At 36.6% G+C, this 21,212-nt stretch overlaps 2 protein-coding genes across 6 annotated transcripts in view; one reads left to right on the plus strand and one right to left on the minus strand.

Moving 5' to 3' along the window:
- Nucleotides 1–14,177, plus strand: part of USP53 (ubiquitin specific peptidase 53) — a 67,581-nt gene extending 53,404 nt beyond the window's left edge. For all 5 annotated transcript variants that reach the window (XM_037727501.1, XM_017497561.2, XM_017497562.2 and 2 more), the window contains 2 exons: nucleotides 9,883–9,976; nucleotides 11,021–14,177. In XM_037727501.1, the coding sequence (XP_037583429.1) occupies nucleotides 9,883–9,976; nucleotides 11,021–11,891 (965 nt within the window). In that variant the 3' untranslated portion in view covers nucleotides 11,892–14,177. The remainder of the gene's footprint in view (nucleotides 1–9,882; nucleotides 9,977–11,020) is intronic.
- A 1,576-nt stretch (nucleotides 14,178–15,753) lies between these two features.
- On the minus strand, nucleotides 15,754–19,449 carry CUNH4orf3 (chromosome unknown C4orf3 homolog). The gene is made up of 2 exons (XM_017497563.2): nucleotides 19,061–19,449; nucleotides 15,754–17,516 (listed from the first exon to the last, which is right to left on the minus strand). Coding segments are annotated over exons 1-2 (201 nt in total). The 5' UTR covers nucleotides 19,261–19,449; the 3' UTR covers nucleotides 15,754–17,515.
- Between the last annotated feature and the right edge of the window lie 1,763 nt (nucleotides 19,450–21,212).

Raw genomic sequence — 21,212 nt, forward strand, 5'->3', positions numbered from 1 at the left:
TCCTCCAGTCTGAGACTGAGAATATGTGGAAAAGTAATACAGGAATTTTTTCCCAACTTAAGAGCTTGCTGTGCATGGGTTTTTTTTCCCCCCATGAGGGACAGTTAAATATAATTCTGTGACTACATATGATTTTCTTCATTCATTCTTATTCTTATTTATAAAATGAGGGCACACTTAAATTATTGACCTATAGGATCATTTTATATCAATAGCTAAAAGACTTAGAAGTTAAAGAGCCTTAGAAATTTCTTATTTTCATATTTTCTTGACATTTTGTCAATTTTTACTATTAGTCTATACCAATATATTTAATGGTAGAGGACCAAAATCTATAATAATGCCACTGTTATTACTGCTTTTTTAATTCCATTAATAGGGATATTATATAGGCTTGTCTGCCTATGTCATGAGGAATTCTGCTGCAAAAATCCATCTCTGCACTGCCTAAAGCCGTTATATTTGGAAACATTGTTTAAATTGCCACAATGCCATTTGGAATGTTTTAGCCCCCTTTTAAAAAATGGAATTCTAGTGTAGGGATTTCACATGCCTTAAATTACATTCAAGACAGAAGAAATGTTTAAAACACATTGTCAGGAGAAAGCATCACATATTTGAAGAACACAAATAGTTTGGTATATGCAAGGCAGAAGTGCATGCATGGAATCATGGGATAATGGCAAAAGGGATAGATAGAAGCCAAATTATAATGAAAGTTTGTGCTATTTTTTAATCATAGAGGAAATGGAGAGGCACCAAAGAACAAGAATGGTATGCTGTGATTTGCATTTTAGAAAAGTCTGTGGTGGTAGTGAAGAGGGTAAATTTGGGACAGTGGGAGAAAAATTAGATGACTACTGTAATAGCCTAGAAGAGAAAAGTTGGGGCGTGAACAAAGGTGGTACCAGCATCAAGAAAGATTTGAGAGACAATAAGCATTTGTGGGCAGGATAATTAGCTAGCTTTTGTGACATGTACCAAATGAGAGAAAGGGAAGCTGGGATAGATGTACTTGGGTTGTATACAACTAGATTTACCATTTAGCAAAATGGGGAATATAGGAAGAAGGAACAGATCTTGAAGGTGGAAGGATGGCAAGTTTATATTTTAATTTGTTGAGTTTATCATCTAGGTAAACAGCATTATTAGGCAATTAGAACTCAGGAAAGATGGTATATTTGATAACCATTCATGTATATGTAAAAGTGCATTACATACTTTTTCATATTAACTGAGGAAACCTATTGCAAAGTCCTTAGAGCAATGTGATTCTGATCATCAGAATCTCTATGACCTTGTGTTATGATAACAGGAAGTAAGAGAAATAAAAAAAATGAATTTTTGTCTGTCTTTCCAACCCTTTGCTGTGAATAGCATACCTGGAGGAGAAAATGAAAGTAAGTGCTTAGTTTGGGTTTTGTTTTGTCTGTTTCAAGTGGACATGCTTGGTATTTATATTGCAAAAGATAAGGAACTAATGATGTATAGAGGGAGAGAAAGGCATGAAGAATAGAACAATACAGTAATTGATGAAGACCCTTGAGGAAGGTAGAGTCAGAAGGAAATAAGGTAGAGAGAGGATTTCAATGAAAAGGATAGCAGCTTTTCTGTGATGAAGAAGAGAAAAATGGAGCAGATATTGATTAATGTGTATTTGTGTTAGGTAGAACAGTTGAAATGTTTATATCTAATTGACTTTCTTTTCTCTATGAGGTATGGTTATCTACTGAGATAAGTATATAGTAGGTTAAGATATTTACAGATTATACATAACAGATAACAAAGGAATTACTAGGTCTTTCAAGAACTTTTGTCATTTGCTTTTCAAGTCTGTAATACTTGGCTTAATCTCAGTTGTTCCTACAAGTCAGGATTCGTTAATGCTGAGTCTTGATCTGGGACATAACAAATAAGAGTCAAAGAAATTGATCAGTGGTTTAAAAATCTGTTAAGTCCTCATTTCTTATTATATAAATAGTCTGTACCTCCACTTTCTTAATTGAAATATACTATCCTTAATGTTGTTACATCCTAGAATTAGTCAATGAAAAATTTTGTCAGAAGTGTTTGTACATATACTTAAGTTTGATAATTTTCTCTGGCCAGGCATGCTGGCTCACTCTTGTAATCCCAGGACTTCAGGAGGCCGAGGTGGGCAGATCACAAACCCTCTACTAAGAATACAAAAATTAGCTGGGCGTGGTGGCGCATGCCTGTAGTCCCAGCTACTTGGGAGGCTGAGGCAGGAGAATTGCTTGAACCCAGGAGGTGAAGGCTGCAGTGGGCCAAGATTGTGCCACTGCACTCCAGCCTGGCTACAGAGCAAGACTCCATCTCAAAAATAAAATAAAATTTACTCTAAGCTGTTTTTGGCAAACTGCAGTGTTTGTTCATTTAAAATAAATACATTAGAAAGTATATTTAGAGAAAGAAGTACTTTTGCCAGCCAATTTTTTTTCTATGTACATTAAACATTTTTTCTCTAAGAATTTCATAAACTGGAAACACATAATCTCTTCTCTTTCTGTGGCCTACCCAGCATCACCAAATAGCTACCTATGTACTTTTTTAAAACTAAACTTTTGAGTTTGAAATTTACTTTGTAGCAAATTGGCAATATTTGCTTTTCATTTAAATTATAATCCCAGTGAGAAAAGAAGTTATTGACTCCTGGTTTTTTATTTTGTAAAATCCCAAAATTTAGGTTTCAGATAGCATAGATTATTACGTATTAAAGTATCTTTCTACTCCTTTTAGTATATGGTAAATTTAGCCATAACTATTCATCTAGTTAAAGTTTGCTGATTTTTCTAAAATATTCAGATTTTGTTCAAATATATTTTTATTATAAATTCAGTTATTGATTAGATTGTTGCTCTTGAATGTTTAGGGTTTGTAAATGTAATATTACCATTATTTTCTGAAATCTCATTATACAAGAGTGAAGATTACATTGTGCCAGCAGTTTTGTTTTATTGCTCTCTCTCTCTTTCTCTCTCTCTCTCTCTCTNTGGTCTCAAATTCCTGACCCCAATTGATCTGCCTACCTTGGCCACCCAAAGTGTCCGGAATTACAAGTGTGAGCCACCAAGCCTGGCCCTGAAGACTCCTGAAATGCCTTTGAGGCTGTTTTCCCACAGTCTTGGCTATTGGCACCTGGCTTGTAGTCATGCTAATCTCTCTAGCAAGTGGTTGCTCCACAGTCAATTAGTACTCCTCCCTGAAGATGTTCTTTTCCTCCCTACCGTATAAGCAGGCTGCACATTTTCCCCATTTTTATGCTCTACTTGCGTTTTAAATATAAATTCTAACTTTAAGTCATTTCTTTGCCCCTATATCTGATCCCAGGTTGTTAGAAGTAGCCAGGCCACATCTTGGAAGTTTTGCTGCCTGGAAATTTCTTCCACCAGACTGGGCGTGGTGGTTCATACTTATAATCCAAACACTTTGGGAGGCCAAGGCAGGTGGATCACTTAAGCTCAGTAGTTTGAGACCATCCCGGGCAACATGGAAAACACTGTCTGCCAAAAATACAAAAAATCAGCCAGGCATGGTGGTACACGTCTGTGGTCCCAGTTACTCAGGAGGCTGAGGTGGGAGGATTGCTTGAGCCTGGGAGGTGGAGGTTGCAGTGAGCTGAGATCATGCCACTGCACTCTAGCTTGGGTGATGAGTGAGACTCCCTCTCAAAAAATAAAAAGAAAAAAGAATTTTTTCTACCAGATACTCTAGGTCACCAATCCCTTGGCCATGGATACAACACAACCAAGTTTTTTCCTGCAGCATAGCAGGGTGACCTTCGCTTCAGTTCCGAATAAAGTCTTCATTTCTATCTGAGAGCTCATCAGCCTGGCCCCCACGGTCCATATTTCCATCAGCATTTTGATCACAAACAGTTCATTAGTCTCTAAGAAGCTCCAAACTTCCCCTCATCTTCCTGTCTTCTCAGCCCTTGAAACTCTTCCAACCTCTAGCCATTACCCAGTTCCAAAGCTGCTTCCACATCTTCAGGTGTGTTTTTGTTTTGTTTTTTTGAGATGGAGTTTCACTCCTGTTGCCCAGACTGGAGTGCAATGGCGTGATCTTGGCTCACTGCAACCTCTGCCTCCTGGGTTCAAGTGATTCTCCTGCCTCAGCCTCCTGGGTAGCTGGGACTACAGGCAAGTGCCACCATACCCGGCTAATTTTGTATTTTTAGTAGTGATGGGGTTTCTCCATGTTGGTCAGGCTGGTCTCGAACTCCCGACCTCAAGGTGATCCACCCACCTTGGCCTCCCAAAGTGCTGGGCTTACAGGCGTGAGCCACCGCGCTCCACCTTCAGTCATGTTTATAGCAACACTTCAGTCTTCGGTATCAATTCTGTATTAGTCCATTTGTGTTGCCATAAAGGAATACCTGAGGCTGGGTAATTTATAAAGAAACAAGGTTTATCTGGCTCACGGTTCTACAGGCTGGTCACGAAGCACAGGGCTGGCATCTGCTTCTGGTGAGGGCCTCAAGAGGCTTCCAATCACAGTGGGAAGTGAAGAGAGAGCAGGCGCGTCTCATGGTGAGAGAGGGAGCAGGAGAGAAAGTGATGGAGGCGCCCGATCTCATGTGAATTCACTGCTATAGGGAGGGACCAAGCCATTCATAAGAGATCCACCCCCATGACCCCAACACCTCCCACCAGGCCCCACCTCATATGTATATGTATGTGTGTGTGTGTGTGTGTGTGTGTGTATATATATATATATATATATATATACACACACACACACACACACACACACATACATTATATATATAGATATAATATATATATATATATATATTGCTCTCTCTCTCTCTCAATCTCTCTCTCTCTCTCTCAATATCTCTCTCTCTCTCTCTCTCCATGTATATGGATATATATGGATATATATATATGGAGAGAGAGAGAGAGAGAGAGATACACACACACACGTGTATTTTAAATGTAGGTCATTTTTTTCAGATGGAATATATATTTTGATTTCTTGAATACTATGTTTTGGGTTTTCTTTTTGCATACAGAATCAAAATTGGCATTATTAAAGTTTCTTGCCGTGATACTGAGGGTTTTTTCTGTGTCAGTTGTCAAAATTGGACTATCTTAGATTCGTGAATAACCTAGAGCCAAAATTCCTCATAAAGACACATGGATGTCTATGTCAGCAGAAGAGAAAAATAACATATCTATTTTTAAGTTAGTTGGAATTTTGAAGTCAGACCACTTGGTTGAATGCCTGCCACAGTGATATTAAAATTTCAAACATGTTCATAAATCTCTGCTGCCTCCTGCTGCCCATTGTATGAATAATTCATAAAATTAAAGAATTATTTAAGAACGACTTTTTTATTGTTTGTGAATGTTAAACTTGAAATTATGAATTGGCTAATAAGTGAAATAAACATGAAGTTAAAAATCACACTGAGTAGCAAATTACAGTTTCAACTTAACGATTAAGCTTTAAACGTTGACAAATTATTGAGGTTATTTTTGACATCTTATTATTTGTCACATCTCTTTTTAATCATAAAATAGCTGTTGAAAAGAATGAAAAAGTTTTTGAGCCTGTGGCAGTATCTTGTTTACCCACAGTGATTTTTGGCAAAATTTTTGAGCCTCTGGCAGTATCTGGTTTATCCACAGTATTTTTCTTAAGCATGAAAAATAATATATTCCTTCTAGAGAGACTCTGGGATAAATTTTACTGCTGTTTAAAAGTTTTATGAGCATGGTGCTTATAGACTTGAGACAGGTGGGAGGGAAAAATAAGATTTGTCTCAATTCATACTTAACTTGTCCTGCACCACTGAGTTGGGAACGTGATAGGCAGAGTAGAGGTGACTTAAAAGAAGTAAAACTGTTTTTGAGGCAGTTGTTTATTCTGCAGACCTTCGTTTGAATGTCTTTGTGTGCTAGATACTGTGCTAACTTCTGGGGAAATTTTTTTTTAAAGGCACATATATAATCAGAGGGCTTACTGCAATTTAGTGGAAGTGTTAAATCTTAAATGAATGCCAGGCTTATAATTCCTCTCATTCAACCATCTTAAGTTTTATTATTTACTATATAAGCAACATTGGCATAGAGGGTATTAAATTCTCATATATATTACATGACTTACATGACTCTTTCTTGGAAATTGCTTCCAAGATTTAACTTGCAGAACCTGATCATAATCAAATATAGATTCTTTTTCCCCTATAGGGCAATACCTAAAAAGTATCTAAGATAAAGAACGCTTATTGTTTAAAAATTAAAGTTACTGCTTTAATAACTTTGATTTGTTTTCTTTGCAGTGTTCATAGATTTGGTGTACTGTAAAGTATAAGCAGGAGAATGAGAGCAAAATGAGATAAATGAACAAGATGAAAATGTCAACTAAAACTATAGGAGAATGCAGAAAAACTTACTAGAAATGTTACAGAAGTGTAGACAATTAATTGACAGTTCATGCTAATGCCATATATTTTGGTATCTTCTATGAGCATCAGCATGTTATTTGATGTTCATACTAGTGGCCTAATTTCATCAGAAGGAGATTTAGTGTAATGACTTTGTATATTAATGACATAGTATAGTAGGAAAAGCACTAGCTTTGTTGTGAACCTTGGATTGGTTTAAATGCTCCTACTTACCAGATATATAGAATATTGGTTAGGTCACTTAACTTCCCTGAGCCTCAGTTTCCTCAAGTGTAAAAAGGGGAATTGTTTCACAGAACAGTTGTGACTGATGTTTTAAAAGACAACTATTATCACCTAGAACAGTAGTTTTCAAACTTTTGGGCCTCAGATATCTTTATAATCTTAAAGGATGTATGACCTCAAAGAGCTTTTGTTTCTATAGGTTATGTCTGTCAACATTTGCTAGATTAGACACTAAATCTGAAACTTTAAAAATATTTATTCATTTAGAGAATAATAAACCCAATACATGCTAACACAAATAACATTTTAAAATGAAAATTATTGAAAACAAAAATTTAGTGAGATGAATGGCATTGTTTTATGCTTTCAAATCTCAGTTAATGCCTGGCTTCATATAAGATGGCTGGATTCTTGTTTTTGCATTCAGACTGTTGTGTTTTCATGTATGAAGAACATCCATTTACATGCAGATAATACAGTTGAAAATGGTAATATTTTAATAGCCTTTCCAAAAATTGTGGATATTCTTCTTTGACACTACACTAATACCAAGTAGTAGTTTCTTTAATGTAGTGTGAAATCTGAAACCACAGTATTTAACTTTTCATCCTCCATTACATTAAAATGCATTAGTCTGTCTTGTACTTTGAATGGATATTTTACACATGCATGATTTTATAACATTCATGTATAGTCATTTAAAAAATATTGGTTTGCTAAGTTATGTAGGCTTCCAACTGTTGATACATTTCATTAATATCTTTCTAAAAACTATTTTTGTTAGTATCACCATAGATACTAACAGGAAGCCTTTATAAGTATTAGTTGCAAAACTCATGGTGATGGATATAAATTTTCCAAAATTCTTACTATCATTTCAAAGCCTGAATTTTATCACCAGTAATAAATATTGCCAGTTGTTTTCCATGAAATGACAGGTTCATTATTTTCAAGAAAATGTCTGCCAGTACCCAAGTCTGAATAACCAAAGTTTGTCATCTTTTCAGGTGAAAGTGGTGTTCTGTGAAAAACCAGCTAAATTCAGCTGACAACTCAAACAATCCTATAAATGCTTTTTCTTGAAACAGCTGTCATGTTTGGTATTACCACAGCGAAAATGCTTTATGTATACTTCCCATTTCCTCACATATAATAATAACAAGACATGCAAATTAATAAAATAATTGTTACTGCTTCAAGCATTCTTTAAATGAAACTGGCTTAAAAAAAAACACAAAGTGTATGGCAATGAAAAATATAGTTAGTACATTTTAGTTATTGCCTTGAATTATGCCAGCAGTTTTATCCATTATTGTTTTTGTACCATCAGTATAAATGGCATCATAGTCAGAAAGAAAAATAACATCCTAATATTATCATGAAAATAGTTTGACTTCATAGACCCCCTGAAATTGTCTTGGGGACCTCCAGGGTTCCAAGCCCACACTTCGAGAATTGCTAAGCTAGAATAATCTTAAGACTTGGTACGTATTGGGGTATTCCATAAACTGTAGCTATCATTATTGTGGTGATAACCAAGATAACTTTATACAATTTCCTACTTCTCATTTCTAACATAAGCAGGTGTTCATCATAAGATGACGATGTTCACAAAGTAATTAAAGATACTTTTGTGCTTTGTCGATATGTTGGTGCTTGTGACTCTTCTATCAGTATATTGGTGTCCCAGACCCCTTGTGCCTTAGTAAAGGAAAAAGCTCCCTGTAGACTTTCAGGTCCTTAGCTATAAAGCACTTGCTTTCCCATAAGGGGGAATCAAAAACTTAGATAGTCTTAGGTAAACTTCTGTATAAATCCAAATGTCTTAGTTCCCTTTTCTTCGTCTCTAACCTTTAAAATAGTTTTTAGTTTTCAGGGTTTTGTTTGTTCAGTTGGGCCTACTTTATCTGTAGTCTGGACATCAATTTCCTTTAGTTGTATTAAAGTTTAGAGGGCAATAGTCATTTTTATTAGAGCTGTTTTAGTTAAGGTCATATTTTGTAGAGAGAAATCCAAATGTAGATAATGCTTTACTCTGAACATTAATATTGTTAAAGGCTCTCCAGTGAATTCTCCTAGAATTGTTGTTCAGAGGGAAATAGATCTGCTATATGTTATGTGGTGCCACATTGGCCTTTAGGCCCTAATCAATAGCTAGCTATAATTAAAAAGAGAGAGAGAAAATGGTTAATTTGGTGTCAGAAATCTTATGTAACAGGCTTAGAAATATGAAGATAGTTGGAAGTAACAAAAGTCACACTGTAAATTAGTTTTTTCATAAGACTTCATTAAAATTAAATTAAAAAACTATTTGGTGCCTATTAAATGTCAAAACCAGGGGATCAAATTAAGTATCAATTATAAGGCGGCAATATGGGATCATGGTTAAGAGCACAGACTTTTGAGTCAGACAGAAGGAGTTCTGTATACATATATATATATATATATAGGCATATATATCACAGAATATGTGATATATAGATATATAGAGATATATATAACCAAGGTTATAGATATATATGGTTATATAACCTTAGGTAAGTTACTTAACCTTTCTAAGCCACTGTTTTCTCATCTCTAACATCAAGATGATAGTGTTCTTTATAAAGTTATTGTAAAGATTAAATGAAATACCCACTTTTCACAACTTGAGTAAGCAGTCAATAAATGGTAGCTAATTAGTAGTCGTGTATTTTATATGCTGTCATAATAACCTCCTACCAATTTTAATTCAGTTTAAGTTCCTAATATTCCCATGAGGTAGGTAAAATGGACTATCATTACCCCATTATATAAATGAAAACTGAGATTTTAAGAATTTAAGAGGCTCGTTTACCTACCCATAATTAGTGAGTCCAAACTTCAACTCAAGCCAGCAGTCTTCAAATGTGGATTTTTTTCACCGTAACACTTTGTCAGTAAAGATCTTATCTCATGTAATAGGGGAAACATATACACAGATCTGCATCACCAAGCAGGAACAGCACTATTCTGTCATTGATGACACCCTCAAGTGATGATAAAATGAAGAAATTTTGTATAAAGTATTCAAAAAAGAACAGTTATTTTTAGTTGTCTTATTCACTTTTTTAATTGGAAGAGAATTACCTGTTTATAGAAAACTTTATGTAAATATAAAAATATAAATGAAATAAATTCTGTAAGATAAGTTAAATAATTTTGTTTTCCTCATCTCTCCTCCCCACCCCACACCACCTTAGGCTTTAGAAAAGAACTCAAGAACTTGGAAGCAGGCTATAAATCTCATGAGTTCCACCCAGAATCACATTTACAAATAAAAAATCATTTGATAAGGTAACCATCATTTTTTTCCCTAAGTACATGTATTATAGGCACATTGTTTATCAGAAGGACATAAATATTTATTATTACTTTGAAAGCAATGGGTCTACAGTATTAGGATGCCTTTCTTATTGGGAATCATTAATAGAATGTGGATCTAAGGAGAAAGTGTACAAAGTACCAGGTACAGCATCTGATTATCTGTTTCAATGCTCACAGCATTCTTATGAGGTAGGTGGTATTTTACAAGAGAAAATTTGAAGCTTAGATTAAGTAATGTGACCAAAACAACTGAGCTGAGATTTGATTGTAGCTCCATCTACCTAGCAAAGCCTCAACTCTCTTTAACCATTGCATTCTAATTCAATTCATGTAATTCATATGAGAAGAATAATTTGCAATACAGTATCATTTACCCTTACCTTAGAAGGTAACTATTACCTAAAGGTAATCATTATTTTAAACTAGTATACAGCAGGGTGTGGCGTGGTGGCACTATCTGTAATCATAGCTACTGAGGAGGCTGAGGCAGTAGGATCACTTGAGGCCAAGAGTTTGAAGCCAGTGTAGGCAACATAGCAAGACCCCTACCATAGCAAAATAAAATAATTAGCATACTATACTGCTACATATCAAAATTTAAATATTCTATCTCTATTGCCTTTAAAGTTTGGAATCTTAGTGGGGAGATGTTTTAGGGTATTGTTTAACTGTTAACACTTTCCTCAAGTTCTACATTTTGTCACAAATAAATGTAATTTTAGTGTTGTCAATTGAAGTGAGTTTTTAAAATTACATTTCTAATTATTAGAAATGGGATTCTGGTAATGATGGGTGTTTCTGGTAAACACTCATATTCTGACATAAAGATTTTGGATTTGGAGAGAGTTGAAAATGTTAATGGTTACAAATATCTTTCCATTTTTGTGGTTTTGTTATAAAAATAATATAAACTGTATTTGGGGAAAATCAAACTACAAAACACATGTTTATTTTCTCCTAGTTTCACATATTTGCATAGGGTGTTCCAGCTTTGTTTTTATTTTCATATTCCAGATCACATATACATGAAGCCAATGGAAAGTTATTTCCTTCATCCAGTCTACAAATACCCAAGGACCATAATACCAGAGAACATATCCACCAGTCAGAAGAACAGAAACTTGAAAAACCAAATGAATGCAAATTTTCTGAGTGGCTTAATATTGAAAATTCTGAGAGAACAGGTTTGCCTTTTTGTGCTGATAACTCTGCTTCTAGGAAGAGACTGAACAGAAATGAACCATCTTTATTATGGTCTTCACACCTAGGAACTGTTGGGTTAAAGCCAGACACTGCTCCTTTCATCCAGCAGCAAAATATGGATCAATGTTACTCTGAGGACTCTCTATCCACAGAATGTATAAGTCAGTCAGCCAGCAGATCTGATGGGTGTCAGATGCCAAAACTTTTTTGCCAGAATCCACCACCCCCTTTGCCACCAAAGAAACATGCTGTAACCAGCGTGCCACAGTCAGAGAAAAGTGAATCTACACCTGATGTCAAACTTACAGAGGTGTTTAAAGCTACTTCTCATCTTCCGAGGCACAGTTTAAGTACAGCTTCAGAACCAAGTTTAGAAGTGAGTAAACATATGAATGATGAAAGACATAAAGAAAAATTTCAAGTGAGAGAATGCGTTGGCAACACACCAAACTGCCCATCCAACTCCTCAACTAGTGATTTTCAGGCAAACTCAGGTGCTGTTGATGTCTTTTGTCAACCAGAACTAGACTCTATTTCTACCTGTCCAAATGAGACAGTTTCATTAACTACCTATTTTTCAGTTGATAGCTGCATGACAGATACATATAGATTGAAATACCATCAGAGGCCCAAGCTCTCTTTTCCAGAAAGCAGTGGCTTTTGTAATAATTCACTATCTTAGAGTGTAAAAGGGCTAGGACCTGTGTTACATAATAGTCTTGGTTCAAGCTGCCCTTCTGAACAAAGATACAAAACTAGCATACATTCTAATAGGTAATTGGTAAAATTGACACTAACTTTTACTTCTTAGAGGCCATTTAAATATAATAGGAACCTACTGACCAAACCTAGGTGACACATAAAATTAAAGCCCATAGTATTTTTAAAGTTGTTAATCACTATACATGTACGTGTGTGTGTGTTTGTATATGTGTATACACAAATATAATTTTATGATCAATTTATTAGATATTTTAGAAATTGCCTTTGAATAGTCTTGGCATGCCGTGAAAAACGGAAAATTAGGGAGATGTAATAATTCATTTGCCGTATTTGAATAAAAATTAAATTTGTCCCTCTTATTTTGTGACCAGTAGACCTGCAAGTATTAAACTAACCAGTATTCATGTGTGGAGATTATTATAAACTATGCTAATTGAGAAGTACCAGGTGATACATAGCTTGGTACTTTTTTGTCAAAGAATTATTTGCTTTTTGAAGAAGCACTTTCTAATGGGTAACCAGAAAAGGGCTTCACCCATTTGCTTTCGACTTCTATGATAGTCTACTGCATATGATCCCTTTAAGTGTCTTTAAAAAAATGACTTATGAATTTGATAGCATTTGGAAAAAAATGCCTTAATGATCTTAACAATTTGTAAATCTTCAGGATCAGATGGAATTTTGCTCCTAGAACTTTTGTCTTCAGAGTATCTAGTTAAGATAAATTAGGCCTTTGACTATTACAGGTATTCATAAATATTACTTTAGCCATTTAAGTTAAAATACTTAAACTTTAGTATATTTATTTATCCCATTACTTTTTTTCTAATTTTATATGAAATGTGAAAAGTCTTTATTTTGGTTTACTTTGGGCTGCTATCCACCAGTGTTAGGAATTAATGTAGAGCCCCCTCTTATTGGGAATGTCATAGCAACTGCCTACATTTTCTTTGCTATATTACTTGCTTATAGGTTGTCAATCCATTTTATTTGAATTTGAAAATCTATCTAGGTTTCCAGATTAAATTTCTGCCTTTCACATATAGAGTTTAATTTTAATGAATGTTTAATTAGAGTAGCCCTCTCTTTTGTTCTACTCTGAACAAATAGTAATTTTACTCCAAGTACTTTTCATGAAGAGAGCTTTGAAAATTAAAGGAATTTTTATTATAATGGTAACTTATGAGTAAAAATAAGTTACTTTGCCTTATTTCATTAGTTATTTTATTTTGTACTATGCTGGTAAACTGATTGTGGTTTAGAATAGTTTTATGTTCACTCCAAATAACTGAGAAGCAGAACTAGTTTTCTGTACATTCCTAAATGGATAAACCTCATAATTCAATAAACTAGTAAATTTAGCAACTTAACTGATTCCATAAATCTTGTTAAAACATTCTAAAATTCTGTAAATAATTTAATGTGAATACTGTTAAACAGAAAATAATTGCTTATAAAAGTCTAACTTCACCCAGTTACCAAGTCTTGGGCAAATTTTATCTTCGACCTATAGTTTTTACTAGCCTTTTCTAACCATAATAGTGAGTGATAATTACTTTATAGTGTCGTTAGAAATACTTGAATGCCAAATTTTATCTTTTAAGAAAGTTTAACATCATTTTTTAGTATGGAGAGTTTGTAAATAATGTAAAGTTTGTAAACTTGTATTTAATATACCAATGTTTTTAATTACTGCTTTTATAACATTGTAAAATACTAGAAACATGGGCTTCAAGTTTTTTAATAGCTTTCGGAAAGTTTTGTGCATTTTTTTTTTCTATTTGGTTAAGATGTGAGTTGGAAATGTATTATTGGAAACATTTAAACTAATTTTTGTATTTAACAGCAGTTTCAGAGATTTGTCTTTTCAACTCAGTTGAGTTGTAGACATCAAATAGAAATGTTTTGCCTCTTTTAAGTACTGTCCAGTTGAAACCTCCTGAATCATGTAATGTACTGCTACACAAACTATAAACTGACCATTTAGTTTTATGTTGAGTCAACACTCCAAATACAAAAATATATATATACTAATCATTTTATTACATGTAAAATTTTTACATCTAGGGTGCCTATTTATTTTTACAGATGTTTTCATCTGGTTATAAGCTTATTATAACTTTGTAAATAATTCAGCCAACAATTGTAATGTTTAAAATACTTACCTTCAGAATGTTATATTTTCATGTAAAATCAATTTCTTCTAGTTCAAAAAAAATTTAAGATAAACTGATTTTTAAGTTTATATGATTCGGCTTCTCTTTGCATTCATGAACTGTGTGTCACCCTCCCCTAATGTGGATTATTATGGGACTTGTTAAGTCAAGGGTACTTGGAATTTCTCTGATCATAAAACGTATCTATCACAGGAGGGCCTAAGAGTTAAACTCCAGCAAGGTCTAAAGCATAGCCCCTTAGAAAAGGAGTTGGCAAATTTTCTATAAAGATAGAAGATAATATAGGCCTTGTGGACCATAATATTTCTGTTAACAACTACTCAACTCTGTAGTGTGAAAGCAGCCATAAACAATATGTAAATGAATGGGCATGGATGTTTTCCAGTAAAACTTTGTCAACACTGAAATCCAGATTGCATGTATCTTTCACGTCCTGAAAGTCTTTTTTTCCCTCAATTTAAAATGTAAAAATTATTCTTAGCTCACAGGCTGAAGTCTCCAAATGTACTCCCATTGCCACTTATGGACTGAGTATTTGCAGCTCTTTACATCCTAAAACATTCAAGATAAGCCCCCTAAAAACTATCCCTTGCAACTGCTAATAAGCCAATTCATTTCAAAAGAAACTACTAAAATAATCATTTCATTTTATATAAAATTGTGTGAAATTTACAGAAGAATTTATCAGAGTAGCCACATTGATTTTCTTTTGATATCTTTTTTTTTTTTTGTCCTGTTATCTTAGCAAGTTTGCAACTTTTCTTGGTGTTCCATTTATCCACTTCTTATAAGCCTTCAAAGTGTGGGCAATGTAAGCAGTCACTACTTGAAATGGCACAGTTTAATGGTAGGTACAATTTCTTACCATCTGTAGGAAAGATTCAACCTTCATACTGCCATCATTTTAAAAAATACTATTTACAGTCATGTCATATTACTAAGTCAGGGTTCTCTATAGAAAGAGAATCAACAGAATATATATAGATATATAGAAAGAAATTTATTTTGAAGGATTGGCTCGTGATTATAGAGGCTGAGAAGTCCCACAGTCTGCTATCTGCAAACAGTAGGCCCAGGAAAGCTAATAGTGTAGTTCTAGCCCAAACCCAAAGATCTGAGAACCAGGGGCCCTGGTCTGTGTATGAGAGCCAGAGAATCAGGAGAACCAATGTCCAAGGATAGAACATGGATGTCCCAGTTCAAGCAGAGAGAACAGAGAATTGCCCTTCCTCTGCCTTTTTATTCCAGCCAGGACCTGAAGGGATTGGATGACACCCACCTACAGTGGAGTGAGTGGCTCTTTTTTATTCAGTCTACTGATTCAAATGCTAATCTCTTCTAGAAACACCTTCATGGACAAACCCAGAAATCTGAGCATCTCCTAGGATAATCAAGATGACATGTAAAATAAACCTTCACACCAAGATCTCTCCATCTTCACTATACCAGAAATTTTCAGAATATCTGATAGTTGTGGTAGTTGGCTGATTTTAGGCTCAAAAAGGTAATATGAATTATGATTGGAAGTCTGTGTGTGACCTAACAGTAAACTATGTGAGAAACAAACACACACACACACACACACACACACACGTTAATTACCTCACAATCTCACCACCAGTTGTTTGTTACAATAAAACCAGCTATATAAGTAAACATTTATTAGACAAAACCATTAGCAAGCAGTGCAGAAACAGTTCATACAATCAATTTGGTGCTCAGTGAAAAATCCCAGTTCTGTGTGCCTATAGCTGTTTCAACCATATCTTCCATAAATTGTTCTCTTTAGGTTGATGCAACAAAACCCTCAAGGCATAATTGCTAACTTTATAGTCAGCATCAGGCAATTAAAAATCTCCAAAATCAATTCCAGACTTTTCTGAAAGGTAGGAAGATACACAGAGAATTTACCAGATCTTATACCCTATTTAGAAGGGAGGGAAATATCCCTAAAATATTTAAGACAGTTCGCATATACTGAATGCAAGTAATTTCAACAAGAGCCCACTTCTACCATTCCTCATGTAAAGCCTTTAGGGCTAACAGAAATTTTGTTTTTGAGACAAGGTCTCACTCTGGTGCCCAGATTTGAGTGCAGCGCCCCATCTAGGCTCACTGCAACCTCCACCTCCCACCTTCAAGAAATTCTCGTGCCTCACCATCCCAAGTAGTTGAGACTATAGGTGTGTGCCAACAGGCCCAGCTAATTTTTTTGTATTTTTTAGTAGAGACAGGGTTTCACCAGGTTGGCCAGGCTGGTCTCAAAACTCTTGACCTCAAGTGGCCAACTGCCCTTGGCCTCCCAAAGTGCTGGGATTATAGGTGTAAGCCACTGTACCCAGCCAACATTTTCTATTAGTTACTACAGCTTAGAGTAGCTGCTATGGGATTGTGGCCTTTTTGATTAAATACTAGCTGATCAACCCTTGAATGTAAATTCTTGTTTTATAACATTTAGATTTAAATAACAATAATGTAAGCTCCATGGAGTCAAGAATCCCTTTTTGTTTTGTTCACTGCTGTGTCTAAGATAATGCCTGGCTCAACTATTTGTTGAATGAGTAAATATACTGACTTTGCTGAAGTATTTAAGCAAGTCACAGACATTATAAAAATAAACGTTTTGGCCACAAGCATACTTAATGCAAGTAAATCAAAATGATTTATTAACAGTAATAAAAAATAGGTTTGAAACACATAGGAGGCTCAAGAGTTTAAAAGGAAAAAAGGGGGAGATACCCAGGTAAGAGGACATGCATGCTAGCTTTCCAATACTTTCATACTACCTATTTTTTCTAAGACTGTATCAACCTGTTGCCCACAACCTATCTTTTCAAAACAGAGTCCAATGAAACCTAAAAATTTAAACTGGAACTTAGAGGCAGTAAATACACCGGGGGCCTACATTTTCCATATATCTTATTTTTATACAGCCTCTATGCAATCTAAGAATACTTTGTTCCTTCTCTCAAAACCTTTCCCTGCTTTTGAATAATTTACTTTTGAATTCATATAAACCTTCGCTTATGAGTCGCCATATTCCTTGCATATTAAATCCTGAACAACTCTTAAAACATTAAGACATTACTATATTTCTTAATTAATACACAAAACCTTTAAGTACAAATGTTTTTCTATTCAGCCCCTGTAAAGCCATCGGATGTCTGAAACGTTTTTAAACATGAACCAAAAGGTTTAATTTTAACAACTTAGTGAGGAATGGGTGAAATCCTACCAATTTAATAGAGCTCTGCAAATTAGTAACAAAGTGTAAAATGAAAGGAAGGGTCCCTTGGAGATTTGAAATTCTTCTGTTGAAAGTCCTGTCTTCTTTATTCAAGACGTTTGTAGCCATTTTCAGAATTCACTCAAGAACGAACTTCTTAATATGGTATCACCAAATGAGTCTGTAAAAGGCAAGTATTTGTCAGCAATATTTGCTTTATGTTCCCAGTTTAACACCTTATGCCTACTTCAGAAAATCTTGTTTTCATCACTTGTCTATTCCTAAATGATTTATATATTGATTTAAAAAGAGCCTAGAACATTTCAGGTAAGGCCTCCATTTTCTATCCAGAGCTGAAAACTCAGGTCATAAACACACACACACACACACACACCCCACTGTATTTGAGATCAGTCTCCACCAAAATAAGGAGGGAGCGTGAAACTCCCTTTACAAATGGTTTGACAGAGAATTTTATAAAAATCCCTATCCCTTTAGCCATCCTCCCCATTCATCCCTCTGCCTCCCCTGCCCCCTGCCCCCGACTTTGTTTGAGACAGGGTTTTGTTTTGTCACCCAGACTGGAGTATAGTGGTGTATTCACAGCTCACTGACGCCTTGACTTCCCCAACTGAAGCAATCCTGTTTCAGCCTCCCAAGTAGCTGGGACTACAGGCGTGAGCCACTGTGCCTCGCCCTGTCTTCTCTTACTACACCAAGTAATCATACAGTGAGGCCTAAGACTCCCAAATCTTTGTGAAAATATAGGGATGGGGGATGGGGGTTGGGCATAAGTGACTGTCTATCAAGAAGTGAGAATTTCAGAAGTAACTCACGGTGACTAATGAGTTAACTTACAGTGAGTGAACAATCAATTCTAAAGTCCAACAGAGCTGTCTAGATGGGCTACACTGCTTTTCTCCCATAGGCGCCCTCTTTCATCTCACTGCTTCTCCTTATCACCATCTCCACCTGGTATCTGCTTCCTCTGCCCTATTCTGTAAGTTCCCTTCCTTTACCCTCTGCCAGAATTGTCTTTTCAGAATGAGTAACGATGAAAATGGAGAGCATGGGTTTTACAAGTGAACTCTACAGAATTTTGTGACTTGGTGTTTTAGGATACGTGGATGTGTGTAATAAAAAGCCAAAAGTGTCTCGGGTTTCTGGGAGGTAACGTTGGATAAAGTTGACCTTTACTGAAATGAGAACACTGAAAGGCAAGTAAATTCGGGTAAGAAGCTGTTAAGAGCTCAGTTATGGACATGTTAAGTTTGAGACAGCTGCGTGGTCTGCTCATGGTCAAACAGCTGTATAGTAACAATAGCTTTCATTGGGCAGTTACAACTGCCAGGCAACACGCAAATCACTACGATCTCAATCTTCACTACACCCCTATGACCTGGTGACTACCGGCCCCAAATGACTGATGAAAAAATAAAGCTCCAAAAAGCGAAATAACTTCTCCGGTTGCTTCATGGTGCTGCAGGAACTCAAGCCTATCTGGTTCCATTCCAAATCATGAGAAAATATGACGCCAAGTTTTCTCCACACTTCTTTGGAGACTCCCATGGACGTGCCAAGGAAGGACATTTCACTCCTAGTCCTCCTCCCCCAACCACCCGACTGCGCCACTCACCAGCTGTGTGATCTTGGACATATTCATTCTCCTCCCCGCCCAAAATAGAGCAAGAATTATCACTCCAATTCTGCATTCAAGATACTCACCATGGCAAAAAATACACGAAGAGAAATACCACCGCGTCGAAAAGGATGAAGAGCCAAAGGTCCAACCAGTAGGAGTGTTTAGGAAGCCCGTTTGTCCCCGACTGAGGCCGCACATCGAGGTTCTGCCTCCCTGCCTCGCTCTGGCCTCGCCGCTCCCGGGGACCGTCTCGACCATCACCAGCCGGTGCGTCCACCTCCATCTCGCTCCTGCAGCTTCGTAACAATCCTAAAACCTGAAAATGTCTCGGTTCCCGGACTTTGGTGTTCGCCGCACCGGAAACTAAACGGAGTCCCACCGCCCGCGCAGTCCGCCGCGCCCCAGCTTCCGGAATGCCCTCGGAGCCGACGCATCCCAGCGCGCAGGCGTCCAGCCCGGCTTTCCGCTGCCTACGTGACCACCGGCCTGAAGCGCGGCCTCAGCCCGGACGCTGTATTGATGGGCCCGCCCACTTCTACCTCGCGGCCTCCCAAGCTGAAAGCTGGTTATTCAGGTTTCGCTGGAAGTAATACACTTTCCTTCCACTGAAAGGCCGGTTCCTGTCAGGTGATGGACTCCTCCCTGGAACTGCCCAGGGGATCCTTATGCTAACGTGTTAGGAAGGCCCCCTCCGGAGGATTTTGTACCGTCTCTAGCATTTTACACTGAATATGTGAAACAGCAGTAATGAAGTGGACGTCCTACTCACGGGCCTGAGTTTCTAAACGGGCCAGAGAGCAGCATGTGAGCATTTTGCAAGTACTTAATGGAGTGAATTTAAGAATAAGCCAGCGGCGCCGCCTGTAATTCCAGCACTTTGGAAGCCGAGGCGGGCAGATCACCTGAGGTCAGGAGTTCGAGATTAGCCTGGCCAACATGCTGAAACCCTGTCTCTACTAGGAGAAAAAAAAAAAAAAAAAAAGAGTCAGGCGCGGTGGCAGGCGCCTGAATCCCAGCTACTTGGAAGGCTGAGGCAGGAGACTCGCTTGAACACAGGACTTGGAGGCTGCAGTGAGCCGAGATCGCACTACTGCACTCTAGCCTGCGCCACAGAGGAGAATCAAAAGTTATTTCAGTTTGAGTGTGAGCCTCAGCAAGAATAGAATACTAGCAGGAAGAAAATGACCCATACTGTCTGGATTTTACCTGGTGGGTCCAGTTTCAAATATTCTTTCTTGTCACAGTATGAATCCTGAATTTTTCATAAAATATGCGCCCCCAGACATATAAGTGGTTCTCTTGGTGCATACTAAATGCAGATAAGACTCTGTAATTGTATTTTTACAGAAAGTCATTAAATCGTCACAAAACCTCCTTGAAAGGGGTAGTACTCCATTTTATAGAATTAGAAAATGAGACACAAAAGGAGTGAATTGTCTCAGCTTACTAAAAAAATTATAAAGCCTAAAGTTAACTCCAAATCCAGCATTCTTAAAGCTGTTCCATAGCTTCCTAACCCTGCTCCATTTTGCCTCCCAATCAATTGCCAAGATTTAGCGACAAAGATAGTGTATAACCTTTAAAGAAAAATGCCACCGTCTGTTTCTTCAAAGAAAAATGCTTTGTAGATTCTGGGATGAGAGGGCCATTACCTGAGAATTAATTAGATTATGTGCTGTGTTTCAGATTGCCTGATGGTAGTAGACAAGAAGACCCTGGGCTTAAATGCCATTGAATATTTATAAAAATTAGGAAAGGCAAGTAAACAGTCCCTCCTACCAGAGATGGAAGCCTTCTTCTTGCTGATACGGTAAGATCAATTACTCCTATTATTGAAGTAGGATTGATAAAAATATTTTGTAATTATTAATGTTGAAGAAGCATGACATAAACTGAACAGGTCTTGACATGGTTTTTAAGCTTGTCTTTGGCACAGAATCACATGCTTATCGTGAGGAGATGTTAATAGTATGGTCTGATCTTGAGTCAGGAGTGTCTGTCAGACTTGGAAGAGTAATTAATGCAAATAAGGTGGGATTATTTAAACCAAATTCAGTTGAAAGATTCTATTTCCGACTTTACCCCACTGATTGTTGATTATTCCACATTACAGAAATGAGTTCAGAGTGTGTTGTAGCTGGTCTCGAACTACTGACCTCAGGTGAGCCTTCTGCCTCAACTTCTTAAAATGCCGGGATTATAGGCATGAGGTACCTTGCTCAGTTGGCATTTGCC

Source organism: Cebus imitator, unplaced genomic scaffold (assembly GCF_001604975.1).
Source record: "Cebus imitator isolate Cc_AM_T3 unplaced genomic scaffold, Cebus_imitator-1.0 Scaffold233, whole genome shotgun sequence".
Taxonomy (NCBI): domain Eukaryota; kingdom Metazoa; phylum Chordata; class Mammalia; order Primates; family Cebidae; genus Cebus; species Cebus imitator.

Bases quoted from the DNA above. Each gene is read 5' to 3' on its own strand.
- CUNH4orf3 (XM_017497563.2), bottom strand. From the start codon at position 19,260: ATGGAGGTGGACGCACCGGCTGGTGATGGTCGAGACGGTCCCCGGGAG.